Raw genomic sequence first — 20,485 nt, forward strand, 5'->3', positions numbered from 1 at the left:
GGACAACCATTCTGTGGCAAGCTGGTGTTATTTTGTAGCTGGAGGATCCATGGTGGCCCTCAGCACATAGGCTATCATTTCATCAACCTTTATGGAGCACACTGTTTCTGGGTCAGGGACTGAGGCCATGGTTATGTTGCCAGGTTCCCCCTTCTTATCCCAAGTCAGCCCACAAAGGGAGATGGATATCCTCAAAGACTGGTTCATCTCATTCTCTCTCCACATGATTAATATTTTTTTCCACCTAGAGATCCCTCTCCTCTCTAATGCTCAGCTCCGGGATGGGACTTCCTCTAACCCCAATCTATTCTTCTATAAGCCTGTTACCTCTTCCTTTGAAGCACAGCCAGTTTGAGAAGCAACTGTAGAACAACAGGCTTGCCTCAGACACACAGAAAGGTGTTGCTTTCTTCTCATTGTTGCTCCTTTGTTCCTTCATTCATTATTTTGTTCATTCACTTATAAGACGTTAAGCACCTAATATGTGCTAGGCAATGAGAATAATATAAAATGCAACTTCTACCATCAACGAGCCCAGTCTAGTAGGGAAAAAAGCATGTAAACAAATGGCAAATACAGAGAGCTGGTTGCTAGACAATAGTCGCACACAAGAAGTGTGTCACATACAAGAGGCATACTTTTTTAAGGTGGGGTTGGCAGCACTTTAAAAGTTTACAGAAAAAAATTTTTTGTGTCTTGAGGGGCCACCAAGTGTGAAGGACCACCAAGTGTGAGAGGAGATATTCCAGGGAGGATTAATCACCAGTTGGAAAGGGAACTGTCGTAGATTAGAACAGCCTCAACATTAGGCTATTTGTGAAAGTAGTGAGAGATGAGACTTGAGAAGGTAGGGTGCGGCTCCTAATAAACCTTGTACATCACACTGAGAACTCAACTTTAATCTGTAGGCTTTCATATGCACTTGAGTGTGCTCTCTTTGGATGAAGGAGAAGAGACAGGTAGACTGGCTGCAACTGACCAAGCATGAACTGCTGAGAATGTGAATTTAAAGGGCAGTGGAAATAGTGAAGACAGTTTTGTGAGTATTTTTGTGGAAGTGAAGTGAAGTGAAGTGAAGTCGCTCAGTCGTGTCTGACTCTTTGCGACCCCATGGACTGTAGCCTACCAGGATCCTCAGTCCATGGCATTTTCCAGGCAAGAATACTGGAGTGGGTTGCCATTTCCTTCTCCAGGAGATCTTCCCGACCCAGGGATCGAACCTGGGTCTCCCTCATTGTAGGCAGACGCTTTACCGTCTGAGCTATCAGGGAAGCCCATTTTTGTGGAAAGGGATGCTAAAAAACAAAAAGAAAACCTTCCTCTCCCTATGCCTTTTTCTAATTTAGAGATGTGTTAGAATATTAAACCTGGGCCCCCTTCTTCAGGTTGCGGTGGGTCATCCTGCTCCGTCCTTGACTCGGTACCACGATCTCCTGCCGTTTCCAAAACGCTCTCTTCAAACCCTTTTTTGTGCCTGGGTTTTGGGCTGCGGAATGGAGAGAGGAAGCAAAGGTAACTAAGTTGGCATAGGTCTCTGGATAGAATCAGATCGTCGTCACGAGCGGTTAAATGCGACAGTTGCTAAGATCGAGCAGACGCGGAGAACCTTGTGTTGGTGTTCGGAGGGGCGGGCCCGAGGCAGGGCTTGAGGGCGGGACCGCAGCGCGGAGCTGCGGGGAGGGGCGGAGCCAGGGGAGGAGTTTTAGCCGGAGCCGGTGGCGTCCCTTTTCGGACTGAGCAAGTCAGAGCTGGGAGCGGGTTCGGCTTGGGAGAGCGAGGTTTGGGACCAAGCCCACTTCTCGGGCGGAGACTGCAGGACTTCTGCCTCCGCAGCGGCCGAGCAGGGGGTGGGTGAGGGGCGGAGTTTTAAGCCCAGCCCTCGGGTTCTAGTCTCTGATTGAACGCGGTAGGTCTTGGGGCGGGTCTGGGGCGGATCCCGTTCTGCATTTGACAGCTCTCTAACACAGCTGCAGCCGAGTCCTGTGGGTTCAGGAACCTGTGGCCCGGCTCTCCGCGCGTCCCCGTTCCCCCCGTGGCCCCGGCCCCGGCCATGAAGCGCATCTTCTCCTGCTCCAGCTCACGGGTGGCGGTATGTGCTAAAATGTCTGGGAGGCTGGGCATGGGGCTGGGGTCCAAGCCCTGTGGTGACAGAGTCCTGAGTCCCAACTCCACGCATCATGGCCTTTTATCTCTATCCGTCTTTCTAGCTCTTCCACTCCGTAGTGCAGCCCTCCAGCCCTGCCTTCCTCAAGACCCTGTACCTTAGCCTTGACTTGCCTTCCTAACCTCTGCCCTCCCCAAGGTTCTTTCCCTTGACCCTTTCTTGTCCTAGAATCTACACCCCAGCTTCTGATACGTTCCCTGGAGCCCCTGGTTCTCTCGTAAAGGCGCTGTTTTCTACTTCTATCCTGTTTCCCAGTACTGAACTACCATCAGGCGTCTGTCCTATCCCCAGCCTGGGCTCAGCCCCACTCTCCTTTCTATCTCCCACGTACTGCCCCATGCTCCATTTCCCAGCCCTGCTCTATCCTCACGACCTCCTCTATGGTCCTATCCTTGCTCTCAGTCCCACAAGTACCTGCAGCCCCGTGCCTTCTCTAGCCCTCCTTCATAGTGTTCTCTGTCCTTGTCCCCATCTCACCCCATACCACTTCCACTCCCACTCTCTCATCGCCACCACTGGCTCTCAGACAACACCACTCCAAACCTCTTTCCAGTTGGGATTCCCACAGCAGCAGCCTTCTCCTGTTCTCCCTCTTCAACCTCTGCCCATCTCTGCCCAGTGGTGGTTCAACTCCCCGATCTCTTCCTACCTGCTCTCTGTGGGTTAATCTTGCGGTCCAGTCTGGCCACACTGACAGGCACTGCCAGAGGAGGCACAGTTGCCTGGCTGCTCCCCAAGGAATGGGTAAAGTGCCTGCAGATTCCGCTCTGGCCAGTTCACTGCGGTGCCTGGTCATCAGACGGGTTCTTGGGTCAGTCAAGGCCTTTTGCCTGCTTCTCCCCAGAACCTTCCTTCATACTAAACCCTCACCCAGTTGTTTAGGGCTCTTACTCTTCTTCCTTTGAGTCAGCTGGGGAATGGTGATGGTGAGAGAAGAAGAGGATAAAGTGGATTCACTCTGAGAGTTCCTAGAAGTCAGTCCGCTCCCGAGGTTCTCCCAGAACAGGACACAGGGAGAAAGTCTACAGAAGGGAGTGGCCAAGGGAGGGTATAGGTGCTTCTTTTCTGAAGATCTCTTACAGACAGACCTCCTATCAGGGGATGAAATTTTCTGTGGACACTGAGATGGTGGCTCATTTAGAAGTAATGTGGCCAGCTACCTGTAGTAACATTGCTTAGCCTAACTTGACTTAGTGCTGTCACTCATTGAGCAAACAAGAAATGCTCAGCTTCTTCTGCATGAGCAGGTCACAGAAATCTGAAAGCAAGCTATGAGGCAAGAGTAGGTACTCTGTTGAAGCCTGTCCTCATCCCACTTATGTTTGCTTCCCCATTAGTTTCCATGCATTAATCAACCGATCAAAAGACATTATTGAATGACTATTAAAGGTGCCAGAAACTGAGGCAACCCAGAGTGTCTTAACTCATGATGATTTTCTCATTCACATGGACTCTTCTTTAGTTACTGAAAGTCCTCCACGTTGCCCTTCCCTTTCAGGTTTGTGGAGTCTGCCTGCTCCTTAGGTATGGGGAAACTGTTTCATTCTTCCTGATTCTCCAGTTGTTGGTCCATGCCTCCTTTTCAGGAAGCTGGGGTGAACAATGGGGTGAATATGGAAATTGGAAAGCATCCCTCTGTCCTTCTTCGTCCCAGCTCTACAGAGGTTTGGCCATGAAGAATTTCTACCCATTCTAAACTCTTCTTAGTACAAGATTATGGGTAGCAAATTAGATGGATTTAGAACTGCTTAACTGGAAAGAAAACTGTTTCCTCAGTCAGGGTAGGGATCCAATAAGATTGAAAATAGACTAGTTTAAGCTGTAAATTGTTTCCTCATGAAACTTCCCCACACTTCTCATGATAAATCCCTCCACTCCCTGGGTGGCTAACCACTCTGAACCAGTTTGTCAGAGAAGTAGTGTCACAGCCTTCCTGACCACTCCCAAAGCCTAGCTTCCTAGTCATGGCAGAAGACTGCCCCTTTCCATCCTCTCTCCAACCCCTGGGTTCACTGTACTCTCAGACTGAGATGAGAACTGAAGGATCAGTGATCATTTAAAAATTAATCTAAGTCATCCAGAATACATATAGGAAGCTCAAGAAACAAACAAAAACTTAACTCCTATGATCTCATTTTGTTTTAGTCCAAGGAGTGTCATCTATGTTAGCTTACTCTGCTTATGTAGAAGTAAACCAGAAAATAGCTTTGAACAGTAGGCACTGAATCAGGTTAGAGAAATGTCAATTGCATTTTGTTATTTTTTAAAAAACTATTTATTTACTTATTTGGCTGCATCGAGTCTTCGTTGCAGCATATAGAATCTTTGATCTTCATTGCGGTATGCAGGTTCTTTAGTTCGGGCATGTGAACTCTTCATTGTCATGTGGGATCTAGTTCCCTGACCAGGGATCAAACCTGGGCCCCCTGCATTGGGAGCACAGAGTCTCAGCCACTGGACCAACAGGGAATTCCCTCAATTGTGTTTTAAAAATTGAGAGTCAACTCCCGGTTTCTACAGGGCAGCAAAACCATTTCCATTTACCCATCCTATACAGTGGTAGCCATTCTCTCTACTGTTGGCATATTTCGTCTTCATAGGACGCTCATGGGCACACAGCCAGAGATAAGAAGAGGCTGCAATTACTTCTACAAAGGCACCCCTAGTCTTGGCTACAGAAATACAAAGCTTATCCTTGTTTTTGAGTTTGCTAATTAATTTGGTGATTGCTCCCTTGAGGCTGTGATGGTTATTCAGTGCCTCTTTCCCAAGGTGCTGGGATGAAAAATAGACTAGATCTTGGAATTCAGATTCAGAAGCATCCTTCTGTGGTTTTTTTTTTTTTTTTTTTTTTTTTTTGCCACACCATGCAGCCATATGGGATCTTGCTTCCCAACCAGGGATTGAACCCATGCCCCCTGCTGGAAATGCTGAGTCTTAACCACTGGACAGCCAGGGAGGTCCCCCTCTGTTGTTCTTCACCCTAGCTCTGCAGAGGTTTGGCCATGAAGAATTTCTACCTATTTTAAATTCTTCTTGGTATAACAAGATTATAGAAAGTAAATGAGGTAGATTTTAAAACTGTCTAGCTGGAAAGAGAATTATCTACATTGCTAAGAAATACCGTTACCATCTATACAGCTTGACTATTGGCCAGTAGGAGCAAGAACCCTTCCTCCCACTCTCCTGGATGGAGAATTCTGAACCCAGGAATATCCAGAATGTGCCCAGCAAGTTTGAGAAGGATAGTGATTAGAACTAATGTTTATTGTGTACCTCCTATGTGACAGAGCTAGGTGCTTTATATAGTGTTATTTTATTAGGAAACTGTGGTTCAGAGAAGTTGTTACATGCCTCAGTTCACAAGGATAAAAAGTGTTAGAATCATAATTTTAAACAGAGAACTTCAGATTGAGGTCAGCTAATGGTGGTGTCCTGTGGTGGAGGTGTAGTTCTAGTTCTCTGCCTTTTCTGAGGGTGATGTAGCCCCCAGGGGACATTGGATAATGTGTTATTACATCTCAGTCTGTTGAGCAGTCATTTTGCTTATTTTGTCCTTTGAGAATTAACCTGTTTGGAGACTCTTCCTCTTGCAGGGATTAGTGTCTGAACGTGGGTGGCTTTACCCTGGAGGCGGTCTTAGACTGTTTATTTGAAAATAAATAAACCTTCCATAGCTCAGTATTAATATGACCTGGTGGTGAGAACTAAGATAGGGCATCCAGTGGCCTGGGTTCTAATCTCAATTTTACCACTATTCTGTGGTGTGCCCCTGGACAGTTATCTAACCTCAGTGCACTTCAGTTTCTTTTCTGTCAACTAGATAAAATAATATCAGCCCTAACTACTTTCCAGGAACGTTGAAAGGTTAATTGAAATAACACTTAAAAGGGCTACGAGGAATTACCTCAGGAGTGTTACCTCAGGAACCATTTACCTTAGATAATTTTATGGTGTAGGCATTTAAAATCTTTCCTGTTCTTGATTAATAATTTGCCCTGGCTATGTAAACAGTATTTGAAAATGAGCTGGCTTCCAGAGACTCTATTTTTCCCCACCTCCTCCTATAGCTTCTTTCTTGTTTCGATTACACCTCGTAAAATGCAATGTGCCACCACCAATCCCCCACCACTTCCTGTTTTTTTTATAAGGATGCCATACACTTGTAATGCTTTTTACAGTTTACAAACAGATTTTATATACATTAGCTCATTTCATACAACATGATGAAGTAGTAATTAGTTTCCGCATTTTATAGATGAGGAAACAGGTTAGAGGTGTTCAATGGCTTACTCTAGGTCACATAGCTGAGGAAGTGGTCGAACCAGGCCCTGAACTTAGGCCTGCTGACAAGTATTCGCCTAGGGCTCTTTTCACCATTCCACAGATTTCTGTATCCTTCCATCCTTTCCTTTCTCTTCTCTGGAGCAAACAAGGCTTTTCTAGGCTTTTGGCTCTGGGTGCTTTTACACAGCTCTTTCATTCCCTGTAATACTTCAATTATTGTAATTACCCTAACACCTGAAAAAGTCAAGCTGGCACAGTAGAACAATGTATGCCCAGGTGTGGATCTTGTCTGGAACAGCTGCTCTCTGCCAGGAAAATGAGGAGGGAGGGCAGGGTGGAGGAGGGCAACTGTCTCTTCTGCCTCCTCCAGCCCAGCTGGAGACCTATCTTGGCCTTTTGGTTGGTGTTGCCAGGGAAGGGGAAGAGGGACTAGCCAAAGGGCCTGGGTATGAGAAGAGAAAATGGAAACTCTGTGCTTCTCCTCCAAATTTTGCACCCTAAAGCCAATGGGCAGAGATGGTAAGGCTAGGTACTTAGACTCCTAACTGTGACCCAAAGCTAGGTGCCTTGATTTCTCAAATATCTGAGAACAAAAAACAGAGCAGCAGAGGGGGTTGAGAGGCAAGGTGAACCCAAGTCTGGGATGGTCAGTTTGGTTCAGTTTGCTCCAGCAAGACCTAACGACCAAAAGGGAAGGAGTCAAGGCTAGAACTGCTGGGAGGTTGTGCGCCTACAAATAATCACAGTGCTGATTAAAAAAAAGACATTTGAAACACTAGCATTTAGGACTCAAACAATGATTTTTAATTCAGTAGTCCAAGCCTCTTTTGGTGCAGAGCAGGCAATAACTGGCAGTAGTCCCAAGTGGCATGTGCATTGGTGAATATTGAACTGGCCCAACTATGAAGCAAGCATTCAGTGACCTAGGGTGAGTGACTTGTAGAACACTGAAAGGACCTCAGGGATGTCCCTTTTCCCTTGCTTGACCTCCTAACCCATCTTTTTTCTTCCTCGGCTCTACCCCCACCTCTTATATTCTCACAATGTGTTGCTCTGGTCCAGGTGGAGAGATGGAACCGCCGTGATCAGAAGCTGCTGGAGGCGGTGCAGCGGGGGGACGTGGGACGCGTGGCTGCCCTGGCCTCCAGGAAATCTGCCCGACCCACTAAGCTAGACTCGAACGGCCAGTCCCCGTAAGTCCTCTTGATCCCCACCTTGGTATGTGTATCATGTTCAGTTGCTAAGTCGTGTCTGACCCTCTGCGACCCTATGGACGGTAGCCCTCCAGGCTCTTCTGTCCATGGGATTTCCCAGGGAATACTGGAGTGGGTTGCCATTTCTTTTTCCCTCTTGGTATGTGGTTCTCTTTAAAAACTTCAAGCCTGGATATGATGTAAGACTAGGAAACATCTATAACTTCAGAGCCCTTTTTTGTCTTCATTAGCAAGTATATCAATAAATCTTCACTACTTCTCTAATGCTGCACACAGTGGGAGAAGAAGAGATTGTCCTTGAGGTCCTTACACCACATGACCCACATCAGCAAAACCGACCGAGAAAGGAATAAAGCCACGAAACAAATGGAAAACTGAAACATACACTAAGTAGGGTATTTCTTCATTGCACAAGTCAGAGGGTATGTGCTTGAGAAACTAGGAGTACAGTGGTGGCCATGAGCATCATGTGGCTGGAAGAGGTGATTAGTACAAGAGGGATGTTATTCCTTGTCTCTGCCCAAGTCAGCCTGCAAATGTCTAGCCCTCTGCTCTGGCCCACTCTTTCTGTGACATTTCCAGTCTGCTAAGGGTATTGGGCTCAGAGTGACAGGTAATTATGTGTACCCTGGACACCCTGAGATACTCAGATTGCTTAAGACCCATAGCTCTTCTTTCTACTTTGCTTCTAGCCTCCTCTGACATTATAACAGTAGGCCATTTACACAGGCTTCTCTTTCTCAGAAAGTCAGGCTAAGGGAACTTCCCTTTCTGCCTTTGGAATTGGCTTTGGGGTGATGGAGCATAGCAAGCAGGGCTTAGAAGATTCTCCCAGGTGGGGAAGATCCCCTGGAGAAACGAATGGCAACCCACTCCAGTATTCATGCCTGGAGTATCCCATGGACAGAGGAGCTGACAGGCTATAGCACATGGGGTCATAGAGAATTGGACATGACTGACTGAGTAAAACTATTCCTCATCTTTATGAGGCCCCTTTATCTTTCTGCCTCCTGGCCTTGCCTCTGGCAGGTTTCATCTGGCCGCCTCCAAAGGCCTGACAGAATGTCTGACTATACTACTTGCCAATGGGGCTGACATCAACAGCAAGAATGAGGACGGTGAGTTAGACTGAGCACTGGATCATGCTACTTGCTTTTCCCTTTATAGCAGCAGTGAGGGGGCGGGGTGGGGCAGTGCTGGGCCCTGCTGGGTGTTCAAACTGTGGTCCCCCCTGCTTCTCTCCTTGTAAGTCCCAGCCAGCCTGCTTTCAGGGGTTCCCCTCCTTGCAAGTGAGGGCCTACCTCACTCTCACTCCCACCTCCACTGTGGGTACCAGGCACTTGGGGAACAGGAATTTCTGGCCCCATGTGGCTGAGAGTTTCTCTCTCTAATCTCCCTCTGATTATCTGTGCGTCTCTCGCCTTCCCTCCCTGTGAGTCATCAGCATCCGTGGGGCCACCTACCCCCACTCCCTGCTTCTTTCTGTTTCTAGGAAGCACCGCCCTGCACTTGGCCACCATTTCTTGCCAGCCACAATGTGTCAAGGTCCTGCTGCAGGTAAGAGAGACCCCTGATACTACTCCTGTGAAAGGAAGAACTGGACCCAGAGATTCCTGACTATCTTGTACTCACTAGCAACATTTGGTCAAATGTACCCCTCACATCCCCAGTAAGAGACCTGGTAATCTCTCATTCATTAATTAATCAGTATTTATTTAATATCTGCTATGTGCAGGCACCCAGCTTAATGTTGCCCTCCAGGGCACATCAAAAAGCAGCAGTGTCAGGGACTGACACCCAGTCAAGTCAATATGCATGTATCGAGTTTCACCATTGGCAGAGCCACTGCAGAGACTGACTGCTGTGATGATGGGCGGGTGGAAGGATGGCAGAGGTGTTCATGTTAAACCCAAAGTCTGCTGTCTGTTCTTGAGGAGTTTGTAGTCTAGGAGTACAAAGAGGAATATACATGTGAAATGACATGTGGACAGTTCAGAAATAAGCTTCTCAAAGTTCAAAAGGCCCGGTTCAACCATGCCATTGTGCCAACAGATATTCTGCTTTGTTCTCCCTAGCTCTTTCCAAGATTCTCATTTATGATCCTAAAGTACCAGACATGGACTCAGGTGTTATTTCCTTAATGTGTTTATTTACCTATAATCTGATTTTTCTTAGGCCCTAAGTTTATGAACCAGGGCTGAAATTCAAGACTGCCTATCGTCTGCAAGGAATAAACTGGACTTGCCTAGTAGTTGGCCATAGCCATGATCCCTCTGCCCCTCCCTATAGTACGATGAAAGCTGGTTCTACAACAGATACAACAGGGTGGGAGATGACAGTGTTAACACCATGCTCCATGCTGCTTCCCTTTGTGACTGTTTGCAGCATGGTGCCAATGAAGATGCTGTAGATGCAGAAAATCGTAGTCCATTGCACTGGGCAGGTGTGTGCCAGGGGACTAGTGGGAAACAGGGCTGCTGGGACCAGAAGGTGGGGAGGGAGGGGAGGATAATGTTTGCGGGGGAAGGGGAGGCCAGAGTTGACTGCTGAAAGGTTTGGAGAGGATACTGAATTGTGGTCTGAGAGGTGCCCTTCCTGCTTCTGCTGAACCCAATCATCCTGTAACCCTCCATAGCCTCCTCTGGCTGTGCCTCAAGTGTGCTCCTCTTGTGTGATCATGAAGCCTTCCTGGACGTCCTGGATAATGTGAGTGTTGGCAGGGCCCTATATGGGGAGGCTGCTGCTTTCTTTGAAGTTAATTAGCCAAGTTCCATGACAAGGGGTTGTGTGGTACGACCTCTTCTTCCTTCTCCCTCTGCCCCTCCTCCTTTTCCACACAGAAAGGTTAAGGCTTATCTTCTGGAGAGTTTTCAACCCTCTGAGAAGGAGTATTTAGCTCCAGAATTGGTGTTCTTTTCCTGGAGAGGTGTGGGAATAAGGGAGTTGGTAGGACTGTGTCAAAGCCCTGGTTCCCCTGTCTCCTCATGAACCCTGTTCCCACAATCTGTGCAGGATGGACGTACACCCCTAATGATTGCCTCGCTGGGAGGTCACGCAGCTATCTGCTCACAGCTACTGCAGAGAGGTGCCCGGGTTAATGTCACCGACAAGAATGACAAGTGAGCCTTCTATCATCCCATCCCAAATCCCAACCCTGACAATCTAAAAAGGAGCCACTGGGCAAAGTGTGTGTGTGTGTGTGTGTGTGTGTGTGTGTGTGTGTGTGTGTGTGTGTGTGTGTGTGTGTGTGTGTGTGTGTGTGTGTTGTGTGTGTGAGATGGGGAGATTGGTCTCTGTTTTCTTGGGAACGGCCTTTCTTCCCAGTGGTGGTTCAGAAGCGCCCTGCTTGTGCTTCATTGTTTTCCTCTTGGTGAGTTAAGAATGTTTTCTTTATTCTTTATACTTTCCTATTCTGCTGCTGCTGGTACCATCCTTCTAGCATAGATGACTCTGGAAGTAGAATTAATACTCTTGGAACCACTATTTTAATTGACTGGCTTTCAAACTATGTTCTAAGATATAGAGTCTGTTTACCCAGTAAAGAACTTATATAGAAACTCAACATATAAAGCAGAGGAAAATGGAGCCCCTCAAACGGGCTCCCCGCTTTCTGATGTCACAGCTCCTGGAATGACATCTGAACAGTTCTGTTCTGGCCTAATGCTTTGTCACTTACTGGTGACAGTCTGTGGTTCTCCTGACCACACTTAGTGAGAGCTGACCTTGCAAGTGGATTTGTTTTTGTTTTTGTTTTTGTTTTTGGAAACCAGGACTCCAGGATTTCATGAGAAAAGCCTATGCTCAGATTTGTCTCACCCCACAGATCGGCTCTGATCCTGGCCTGTGAAAAAGGCAGTGCTGAGGTGGCTGAACTGCTCCTGAGCCATGGAGCAGATGCGGGGGCAGTGGACAGCACAGGGCATGATGCTTTGCATTATGCCCTACGCACACAAGACAGGACCCTGTGGAGGCTGCTGCGGCAGGCCCTGAACCGGCAGGGCCGAGGGGGTAAAGCCAATCTGCTTTTGTGACTCCAAGTTGCTCCTTGATAGCCTTAGAATCAAAGAAGCTTCTTAGAATCCCCGTTGTTTCCATGGAAACAATCCATGTGATAAATAACTGTCACTTTAGTGGAGAACTTACTTATTTATTGCTTCTGCTACGAGATGCCTCCCACTTCCCAAAAGCAAGGTCACAAAATTTTTTAATGCAACCTTGTCTCTCCCTGAAGGCAACTCTGGCTAACACTATTGCTAGCATTTATGAGTTGTAATTGTACGTCTATTTGTGTGATTCAATGGTCAGTCTTTCTCTTGCCCCCTCTATACTGTAACGCCCTCAGATAACCTCCTCTGTCTTGCTCACCATTGGCTCCTGGTTTCTAACTGTAACAGTACTTATTGGCACAGTGTCCAATACATAAGTGAGTGAAAGAAATAAATGAGCCGACATCTCTCTGGGACAGGGAACCTACATTGCTGGCTACTTAGGGATCCATCAAATAGGGGTGCCTTCTGGCACCAGAAAGACATGTGTGGTTAAGGATGAACACTGAGGGGCCACTCCTTTCAGAGAAAGTCTGAAGCCAGAGTGTGGGCTAAAAGCATGTGGGCCCTGTCTCCTCTCTCATTTCTCCCATGTCTTTTCATGTAGGTCAGGGGCCAGTTCAACACCTGGATCCTGCATCCCAGGTAAGACCTTAAGCACCTACTCCTTTTGCTTCTGACCCACCCCAGTCTTTCCCACTGGGATGTCTCCCAGGCAGGGATCGTTGGGGCATTGAGACAGTCTAAGAGAAGAAAGGCTAGCTGCCTGGGTTGACGTCACTGTTCCTTTTTCTACATAGGCCTCTCCCTCTGAGCCTCAGGTGGGTGCGCCACCTAAGAGCCCGTGGAGGGCAGAGCCTGAGGAGGAACAGGAGGAAGAAGAGGACGAGGATCCATGTTCAGAGGAGTGGAAGTGGAAGTATGAAGAGGAGAAGAGAAAAGTTTCTCAGTTGGAGCAGGAGCTGCTGCGAAAGACGGAAGAGTGCAAGGCTCAAGCTACAGCTTACCTGGGCCTGGAGAAACAGATTCAAGAACAGGTTCGGGAGCTGGGGCTCCTCCTGTCCCAAGAGCCCAGAGCTCCAGGGGACCAGGGCTCTAGTCTCCGGCCTGGAGGAGATGGCATGGAACAGGGTTGTGCCCTCAACCTGCTGGCTAAGCACATACAAGAGCTGAAGAAGCATCAGCAGGCCACAGCTGCAGCGGCAGCCAACCCAGTATTAGCTTCCAAGAAGGCTGAGGATTCAGCCCCAGGGGAGATCCAGTATGAAGCCCAGAGAAAGTCCCAACCAGAAGACCAGGAGCCACCCCAGAGCCCAAAGGCTGAGACTGTAGGGAAAACCACAGGACAGCAACTGACCAACAGTGATGGGCAGGCCCTTCGCCCTGATCATACTGACCAGCTGTTTGCTGGCCGGAAGGAGAGGCCCCAGGCTTCAGGGGCTGAACCCACAAGCACAGTGGCTGAGCCAGTGGGCACAGCAGCCATGAATCAGCTCCTGCTACAGCTGAGGGAGGAGCTGGCTGCGGTGTGGCGAGAAAAGGATGCAGCCCGGGGGGCTTTATCAAGACCCGTCTTGGAGGGAGCTCTGGGGACACCCCGGGCTGAGGCTGCAGCAGCTGCCTGGGAGAAGATGGAGGCCAGGTTGGAGCAGGTGCTGGTGAGACTGGATCGAGCAAAAGCAGGACTGCAGATGAAATCCGAGGGCCCTGCCCAGGAGCCCAGAGAGGGAGCGCTCAAGTCAGTCCCAGGGACCATCACCCAAGAAGATGAAGAAAAGGAGAAAGGGGTCCCCGGGGCCCGGGGAGAGCCTCTAGGGGCTCCTGGAGGGGACCAGATGCCAGGAGGAGGCCAGGCCAGGGGACAGCTGGAGAAAGAGGTGTCCGCCCTGAGACTGAGCAACAGTAACTTGCTGGAGGAGCTGGGAGAGCTGGGCCGGGAGCGGCAGCGGTTGCAGGGGGAGCTGCAGTCCCTGAGCCAGCGGCTACAGCGGGAGTTTGTGCCCAGGCCGGAGGCGCAGGTCCAGCTACAGCAGTTGCGGAGGAGCGTGGGGCTGCTGACAGATGAACTGGCCCTGGAGAAGGAGGCCACGGAGAAGCTGCGGAAGCGCCTGGCCTCCCAGAACAGAGGCCTCCAGGGGCTGTGGGACTGCCTGCCCCCAGACCTGGTAGGCCAGGGGAGTGCACGGAGCACAGTCACCGCGCCCCTGGAAGAGCTGCAGGCCTGCATCAGTGCCTTGGTGGCCAGGCACCGCGAGGCCCAGCAGCGGCTGGCTCGGCTGGAAGAGGAAAACCAGCAGCTGCGGGGCTCCCCTTCCCGCCCTGGCGAGCCTCGCTGTGGGGAGGCCTCGGCTTCCCCTCAGGTGGCGGCTCTGGAGCAAGACCTGGGGAAGCTGGAAGAAGAGCTGCGGGCAGTTCAGGCCACGATGAGCGGGAAGAGCCAGGAGATAGGGAAGCTGAAGCAGCTGCTCTACCAAGCCACCGAGGAAGTGGAGGAGCTGAGGGCCCGGGAGGCGGCCAGCCTGCGGCAGCACTTGAAAACTCGGGGCTCCCTGGTGGCCCAGGCCCAGGCTTGGGGCCAGGAGCTAAAGGCCCTGCTGGAAAAGTATAACACGGCCTGCCGGGAGATGGGTCGGCTGCGGGAGGCGGCGGCCGAGGAGCGGCGCCGGAGCGGGGACCTGGCCGCACGCGCGGCGGAGCACGAGCGCCAGGCCAGCGAGATGCGCGGACGCTCCGAACAGTTCGAGAAGACGGCGGAGCTGCTCAAAGAGAAGGTGGAGCATCTCATCGGCGCTTGCCGGGACAAGGAGGCCAAGGTGAGCAGGCCAACCAGCCAGCCGAAGGGAGTATCAGGGACGGTTTCTGCGTGCTTAGGGTCTGCGGCCCTGAAACTGGGTCTTCCCCGGTGGCTCAGCGGTAACGAATCAGCCTGCAATTCAGGAGCCGCAGGAGACACGGGCTCGATCCCTGAGTCAGGAAGGTCACCTTGAGGTAGGCATGGCAACCCATTCCAGTAGTTTTGCCTGGAGAATTCCATAGACAGAGGAGCCTGGCGAGCTACAGTCCACGGGTGGCAGAGTCGGACGCGACTGAAGCGACTTGGCAGGCACGTATGACCTGAAACCATCTTTGGCCAGTCAGATTAATAGCCCAAGCAGAACACCAGTCAGTTGCAAGGACCACACAATGTTCTCCTGGGTCTGAGGGGGTTTGGGGTTGAAAATTGGAAGTAAGGTATAAATTCAAGAGAGAAGGGAGCTTGGGTATTAAAATTTGGGGCTCAGGGTTCGGAAGCTCCCCTCTCATTTCAATCAGAGTAGGTTCTACAAAAGAGTTTCATTGGCAAAGAGGGTGCCATGCAGAGGAAAAAATTTGAAAACCAATGTGTTAGATACTCGAGTTTACTAATGATTGCTCCAAAAGTGAATATGTCTATATATTTTTAAAAGACATGTTTTTATGAATTCTAAAAAAATCAATTTACAAATGAATTTAGTAATTCTAGAACTACTTGTGCAATGAGTTCAGACTTATTAGAATTTGTGTACATGATCAAATTTAGAAGGATTAAAAACTATAGGGAGTTACATTTGACAGAATATAAAGTACATAAACGTAGAAGGAATGTTATATAGAATAGGAATCAGTGTTGGGTGGGGTTAATTAAAGAAGGAATTTTATGTTGGTGTTGAAGATGATTAGACAAATGAGCAAAAGAAAATAGTGTAGTGGCTCTTAATTGAGACTGTCTGCATTTGAATTTCAATTTCAAAACTAACTGATTGAGGGGCTTCCTGGGCAGGCCAGTGGTTAAGAACTGGAGCTTCCACTGCAAGGGGCATGGGTTCAACCCCTAGTCTAGGAAGTAGGATCCTGCACGCCATGAGTGGCCAAACAGAAAACAAACAAAAACCCCGAACTGATTGACCTCGTGTGAGTTATCTAAGCCTCAGTTTTCTCATATATAAAATGAGGATAATAACAGTCGTTATGAGGATTCATTAAATATTACATTTAAAATACTCAGAAAATTTTTGGCAAATGGCTAATACCCAGTAAAGGTTAGCTGCTCCTGCCATTCCTATTACAGCTGGTTATGATTAACTGCATTTGTGTCTCAGCCTCACGAACCACAAAAACTCATCTCCATTTCCTTCAGTGGCCAGCAGCCAGAAGTCGGTCAGTATTCAGTAAGGAGCTAAGAGTGTGGGCCATGAATTCAGAGATATCTTGATTCAAAATCAAATCTTGATTTCATCACTTATTAGCTGTGTGATTTTGACAAATTACTTAACTCCGGCTCCTTATCTACAAAACGTGAATGATACTACTTCCCTCAGAGTATTGTTTTTCTTAGAACAGAAGAGTTGTTTTGAGGATTAAATGAGACAATGTGTGTAAAAGCACATGGCAGGTATTAAATACCCAATAAATGGCAACAGACCTTGACTTTGAGTGGTCCTGGAGTGGGAAATGACCAGGGCCGCATTGATTCCGTTTCCTTTTGGCCTCAGATCAAGGAATTGTTGAAGAAGCTGGAGCAGCTTTCAGAGGAGGTTCTAGCTGTTCGGGGAGATAATGCTCGCCTTGTCCTACAGCTGCAGGTATGTTTGGTCCTCGGGAGATGGGCACCGCTAGAGAGGAGGGTGCAGAGTGGCAGTAATGTATCTGTGGGAGAGATTTTGGGGATCCAGAGGCCAGGCAGTGGTCTAGGCTGAGGTGCTCAGGGGCCAAGGGAGCCCACCTGCCACAGCCGATCACTTCCCTTTGTTTTCCTCATGCTTGGGGGAGGAGGGTGAGTCACATGACCTCCCACTGATGCTCACTCCCAGGATTCCCAGAAGACCCATGAAGAGATCATCTCTACCTATAGGAAGCATCTGCTGAATGCTGCTCAGGTGAGCCTGGGGGGAGGTAGAGGCAGCGAGCTGGGCAGGGGGCATTGCATTTGGCGCCTCTTCTCTTAACTGCAAAGACGTCATCTCTTAGAAAGCTGGACTTTAAGTGTTCCAGTATCAGGTTTCTGGACCTCATGAGGTAGATCAAGAGTATGAATGTGAAGGGAAGAGGGGTTTGCCCCTCCTTTCCAATTCCCTGACTGACCGAAAGCCTTTTTCCTGTCCCTGTGCCCTTTCTTGGGGCGTTTCCCAGGTGGTGCTAGTAGTAAAGAACCTGCCAACGCAGGAGGTGTAAGAGACGAGGGCTTGACCCCTGGGTTGGGAAGATCCCCTGGAGGAGGACATGGCAACCCACTCCAGTATTCTTGCCTGGAGAATTCCATGGACAGAGGAGCCTGGTAGGCTACAGTCCATGGGGTCGCAAGAGTCAGACACAACTGAAGCAACTTAGTACACAGAACATGCCCTTTCTCAGTTTCCTCCCGAGCCAGCTTATCCCTCACCAAGGAAGAACAGGTGAGTGGCTTGCTCCTTTATTAGGAATTAATAATAACTACAAAGAATTGAACACTTATTTTTGTACCTGGTGCTTTGCTCCGTATTCACAATTGTAATCCTCACAGCAGTCCTGAAAAGTCGATGTCATTATCTTCCTTGTAAAGATTAGGCAACAGCTATGGAGAAGTACTATTAAGTGAGGGCACATAGTAAGTTGCATTCTACTGCAGAAACTCTCCCTCTCATGTTCTGTTCATCTCCTTTTGTTTCTTTCCTGCCACCTACAGGGCTACATGGAACAGGACGTGTATAATATCCTCCTGCGAATCCTCAGCATACAGGAGTGAGGCAACCCATGCCCTGAAGAATATGGGATCTCTCTGTTGTGAGTTATGGACTCAGGATGATGAGGGAAGGAGCTTGGGAGAAAGGGGGTTAAGGATGGAAACTGGAGTCTCCTTTTGCCCCGGGTAATAACTGACACTAGGGAGATAGAGTGGGACATATCTTGTGGGGACATAGACTGTTTGAGGTGAGGTCACTTGAGTAGACATGATATGGGGAATGCCTGGGTGGAGTCAGGAGTCAGTGAGCAGATAGACTGAAGGGGTCTGACTTATGGGATAAGAGATGGAAAGGAGGAGTTGAGTGACTTTCCTAAGGTCTGGGGCGGAGAGAAACCAGTGAAAGATGAGTGATGGTGGGACAGTGATGCACGGTTGTTTCCTAGAGTGGGATTCTACAGATTCCAGAATCTCCTTCACTCCCCCACCACTCATTCAAAGTGTAGTCATCCTCCCTCTTTCTCCTGACCCCCATGCAGCTGGCTATCTTCTCTAGTCTGGATAGGTGAGGATCATCTTTAACCTCTTGGCATGGGTGGGAGGAGACTGAGGGTATAGAAGTGTGTGCATTTCATTCTTGAATTTCCTCTTTCAGGGAACAGAGCATCCTGGCTGGCAGAGGCTCCATCAGGCTGTGGTGGGTGGTGGGTTGGCCACTGGGGCTGGTGTGGGTGGAGCTTCACCTGACATTATGGACCCCAGACCTGAGAACCTGAACCCTGGAATCAGCATGGATGAGATCAGAGGAGGTGTGGGTGGAAGCCGGCTCTATGGAGAATAAAGTGGGAGGCAGGATGGTGTTGGGTGTCATTGTTTCTTCTAAAGGGGGCATGGGGAAGGAATCTTTTCATTCTTTTTTGATCACAAATGGCCCTGTAAATTAGCTGCCTTCAAACTTTGATTATGATCCAAAGAAATACATTTTACGTCCTGTGTGTACATACCTGAAATAATATTTACCCTTATTATTTCTATTCTATTCTATATTCCATCAAAACATATTGGTTACCTCCACTAATGAGTCAAGACCCAGTTTGAAAAACGGCATTCTCACAGTTGGAAAAACAGCCCTCTGTAAAAATGGATATCGACACTCCTCATTTCTCTTAACATCTGTTTGTACTGACTGAACAGCTCTAATCTTTCTCTCTACCTTGGGACTCCTCAGTCCACTATCTTTTTTATTTTTATTTATTTATTTATTTTTCACTCTTTTTTAAGAAGGAGAGATTAAGAGACCTAGATTTTCTTCAGGATGTGCAGTCTAAAATATTCTATCATATGTTAAACTAGGTGTCTAGATTTGAGGTGCCTGATTTCATGAAGTCACTGTCCTTTGCCCCAGGTGCAAAGAGGGTTGAAAAGTCTGATTCCTGGAAAAGGGATAAAGGGATACTCAGCTTTGGCTTCTTCCCTCCAGTTCTGTCCTCAGACTGATAAAAATGTATCTCTGGGTCACTTCCCCTGGGTCTCTGCCCCTTCCCGCCCCTCCACCAGTCAGACCGCTAGGTGAGAGGCAGGCGGTCGGTTACTCAAATATTTGGAACGGTGGCCCCCACATTGATCCCTCCCAATTCCTTCTCTCAGCCCGCCCCCTGCTGGGTTACGCTGGGTCAGGCGGCAGCGGTTTGGCAGTAAAGAGACTGACTGGGCTGAGAGAAGGGTGGGGAGGGGTTGTCGTGGAAGACAGGGGGGCCACACAGGGCTGCAGAGCCTGTCTCCAGGGTTTGGCCAGGAAAAAGGCAGCTATGTAGATTAGGTCCTAGAGAAGATGAGGTCAGTTCCAGGGTTTATGCGGATGGGCACAGGACTTCTTTAAGGTTGGGAGAATGAAGAGAGGAGGAATGGATGGGGAAAAAGAAGGGTGCAGTTGCCAAAAGAGCATCAGAAGGTCAAAGTCATTTCTATTAAGGGGAACAGAACTTCTCTTTTCCTTCCTGCCCTTCGAGTTACCACAGAATAGAAAAGGAATATAACATTCCTTATTGTATATGCAGTGCGGGGTGGGAAGAATGAAAAGATGGCTGAGAGAAGGGTCCAGAGAAGGGGAGATCATTTTGCTAAGTTCGAGTCAGCAAACAGTTCTGGTAATGGAAGTCATGCCTTTGGCTTCCTCTGGGGTTCCTGGAAGCTGATCCCAGGATGGCTGAGCTGTGGGAATGGTCAATGATGTTAATATTAACACAGAAGCAGAAACTTCTCCAGCCATGGGTTTTCCTAAGCAGTCTCCCTTTATACAACCCCATAAACTGTTACCCAATAACTCAAGCCCTGACATTTTCCTTGATTTCATAAATAAATCTTTCTTTCTCAAAGTAACTCTAGTCTTGATGTTCCTGTCTTTCCTCCTGGACTGTCTCTTTAGTAGAACTTCAGTAGGGACTTAACTATTCCTGCTTCACTTCTCTCTCCTTCTCCAGATGGGATGTATGCATGAGAGGAGGTGAAGCTTGGTGAGCCCTGATGGGGTTTGAACCCCACACCATGTTTTTGAATGCCCTGAAACTTGGTCCTGATGTGCAGTTCATTCTTTGTCTGGTCACATCATTTTATTACACTGATGTGAAGAGGGTCTACTAAGTGCTGGGCACTGGGGATAGAGAGAGCTTGCAGGCAGGATCAGACCCAGGAGCCCTGCTTCCTAGTTCTATGTTATCCTATAGGGATGCTAGAACTTAAAACTGCAATGAACTTTCTTTTTTCCCCTTGTGAATTTTTCTTGAGATATAGGGGATGGGTTGGGGAATATCTCCATGAGTTATGCCCCATCAGTGAAATGTCCATTCTAGTCTCCTTGGGATAGCTTTTGGAACTTTCTCTTGGAGCTGCTGATCTTGCTACTGTTACGGAGTTCAAGTTCACTCTGCTTGCTGCATGGCAGGCCAAGGACTCTGAGAGACAAGATGTTGAGGCAAGGAATTTAATTTGGAAAACTGGTTGACCCAGAAGATGGCAACATCTCAAAATAACCATATTGTCCTGGGTCTGGATACCAGGTTCTTTTATGGATCAAGATAGGGGGCGGTAGTAGGTGAGG

At 48.6% G+C, this 20,485-nt stretch overlaps 1 protein-coding gene across 1 annotated transcript; it reads left to right on the plus strand.

Moving 5' to 3' along the window:
* The first annotated feature begins 1,391 nt into the window (after positions 1-1,391).
* Positions 1,392-19,679, plus strand: ANKRD35 (ankyrin repeat domain 35). The gene is made up of 15 exons (XM_061120970.1): positions 1,392-1,512; positions 1,968-2,089; positions 7,514-7,644; positions 8,695-8,783; positions 9,158-9,222; positions 10,051-10,108; positions 10,301-10,371; positions 10,678-10,784; positions 11,489-11,673; positions 12,319-12,356; positions 12,512-14,524; positions 16,223-16,312; positions 16,541-16,606; positions 17,392-17,489; positions 18,044-19,679. The coding sequence occupies exons 1-14, from the start codon at positions 1,494-1,496 to the stop codon at positions 17,449-17,451; spliced, it is 3,114 nt and encodes a 1,037-aa protein (XP_060976953.1). The 5' UTR covers positions 1,392-1,493; the 3' UTR covers positions 17,452-17,489; positions 18,044-19,679.
* The last annotated feature ends 806 nt before the right edge of the window (positions 19,680-20,485 follow it).

The sequence above is a fragment of the Dama dama genome, chromosome 20 (assembly GCF_033118175.1).
Source record: "Dama dama isolate Ldn47 chromosome 20, ASM3311817v1, whole genome shotgun sequence".
NCBI lineage: Eukaryota > Metazoa > Chordata > Mammalia > Artiodactyla > Cervidae > Dama > Dama dama.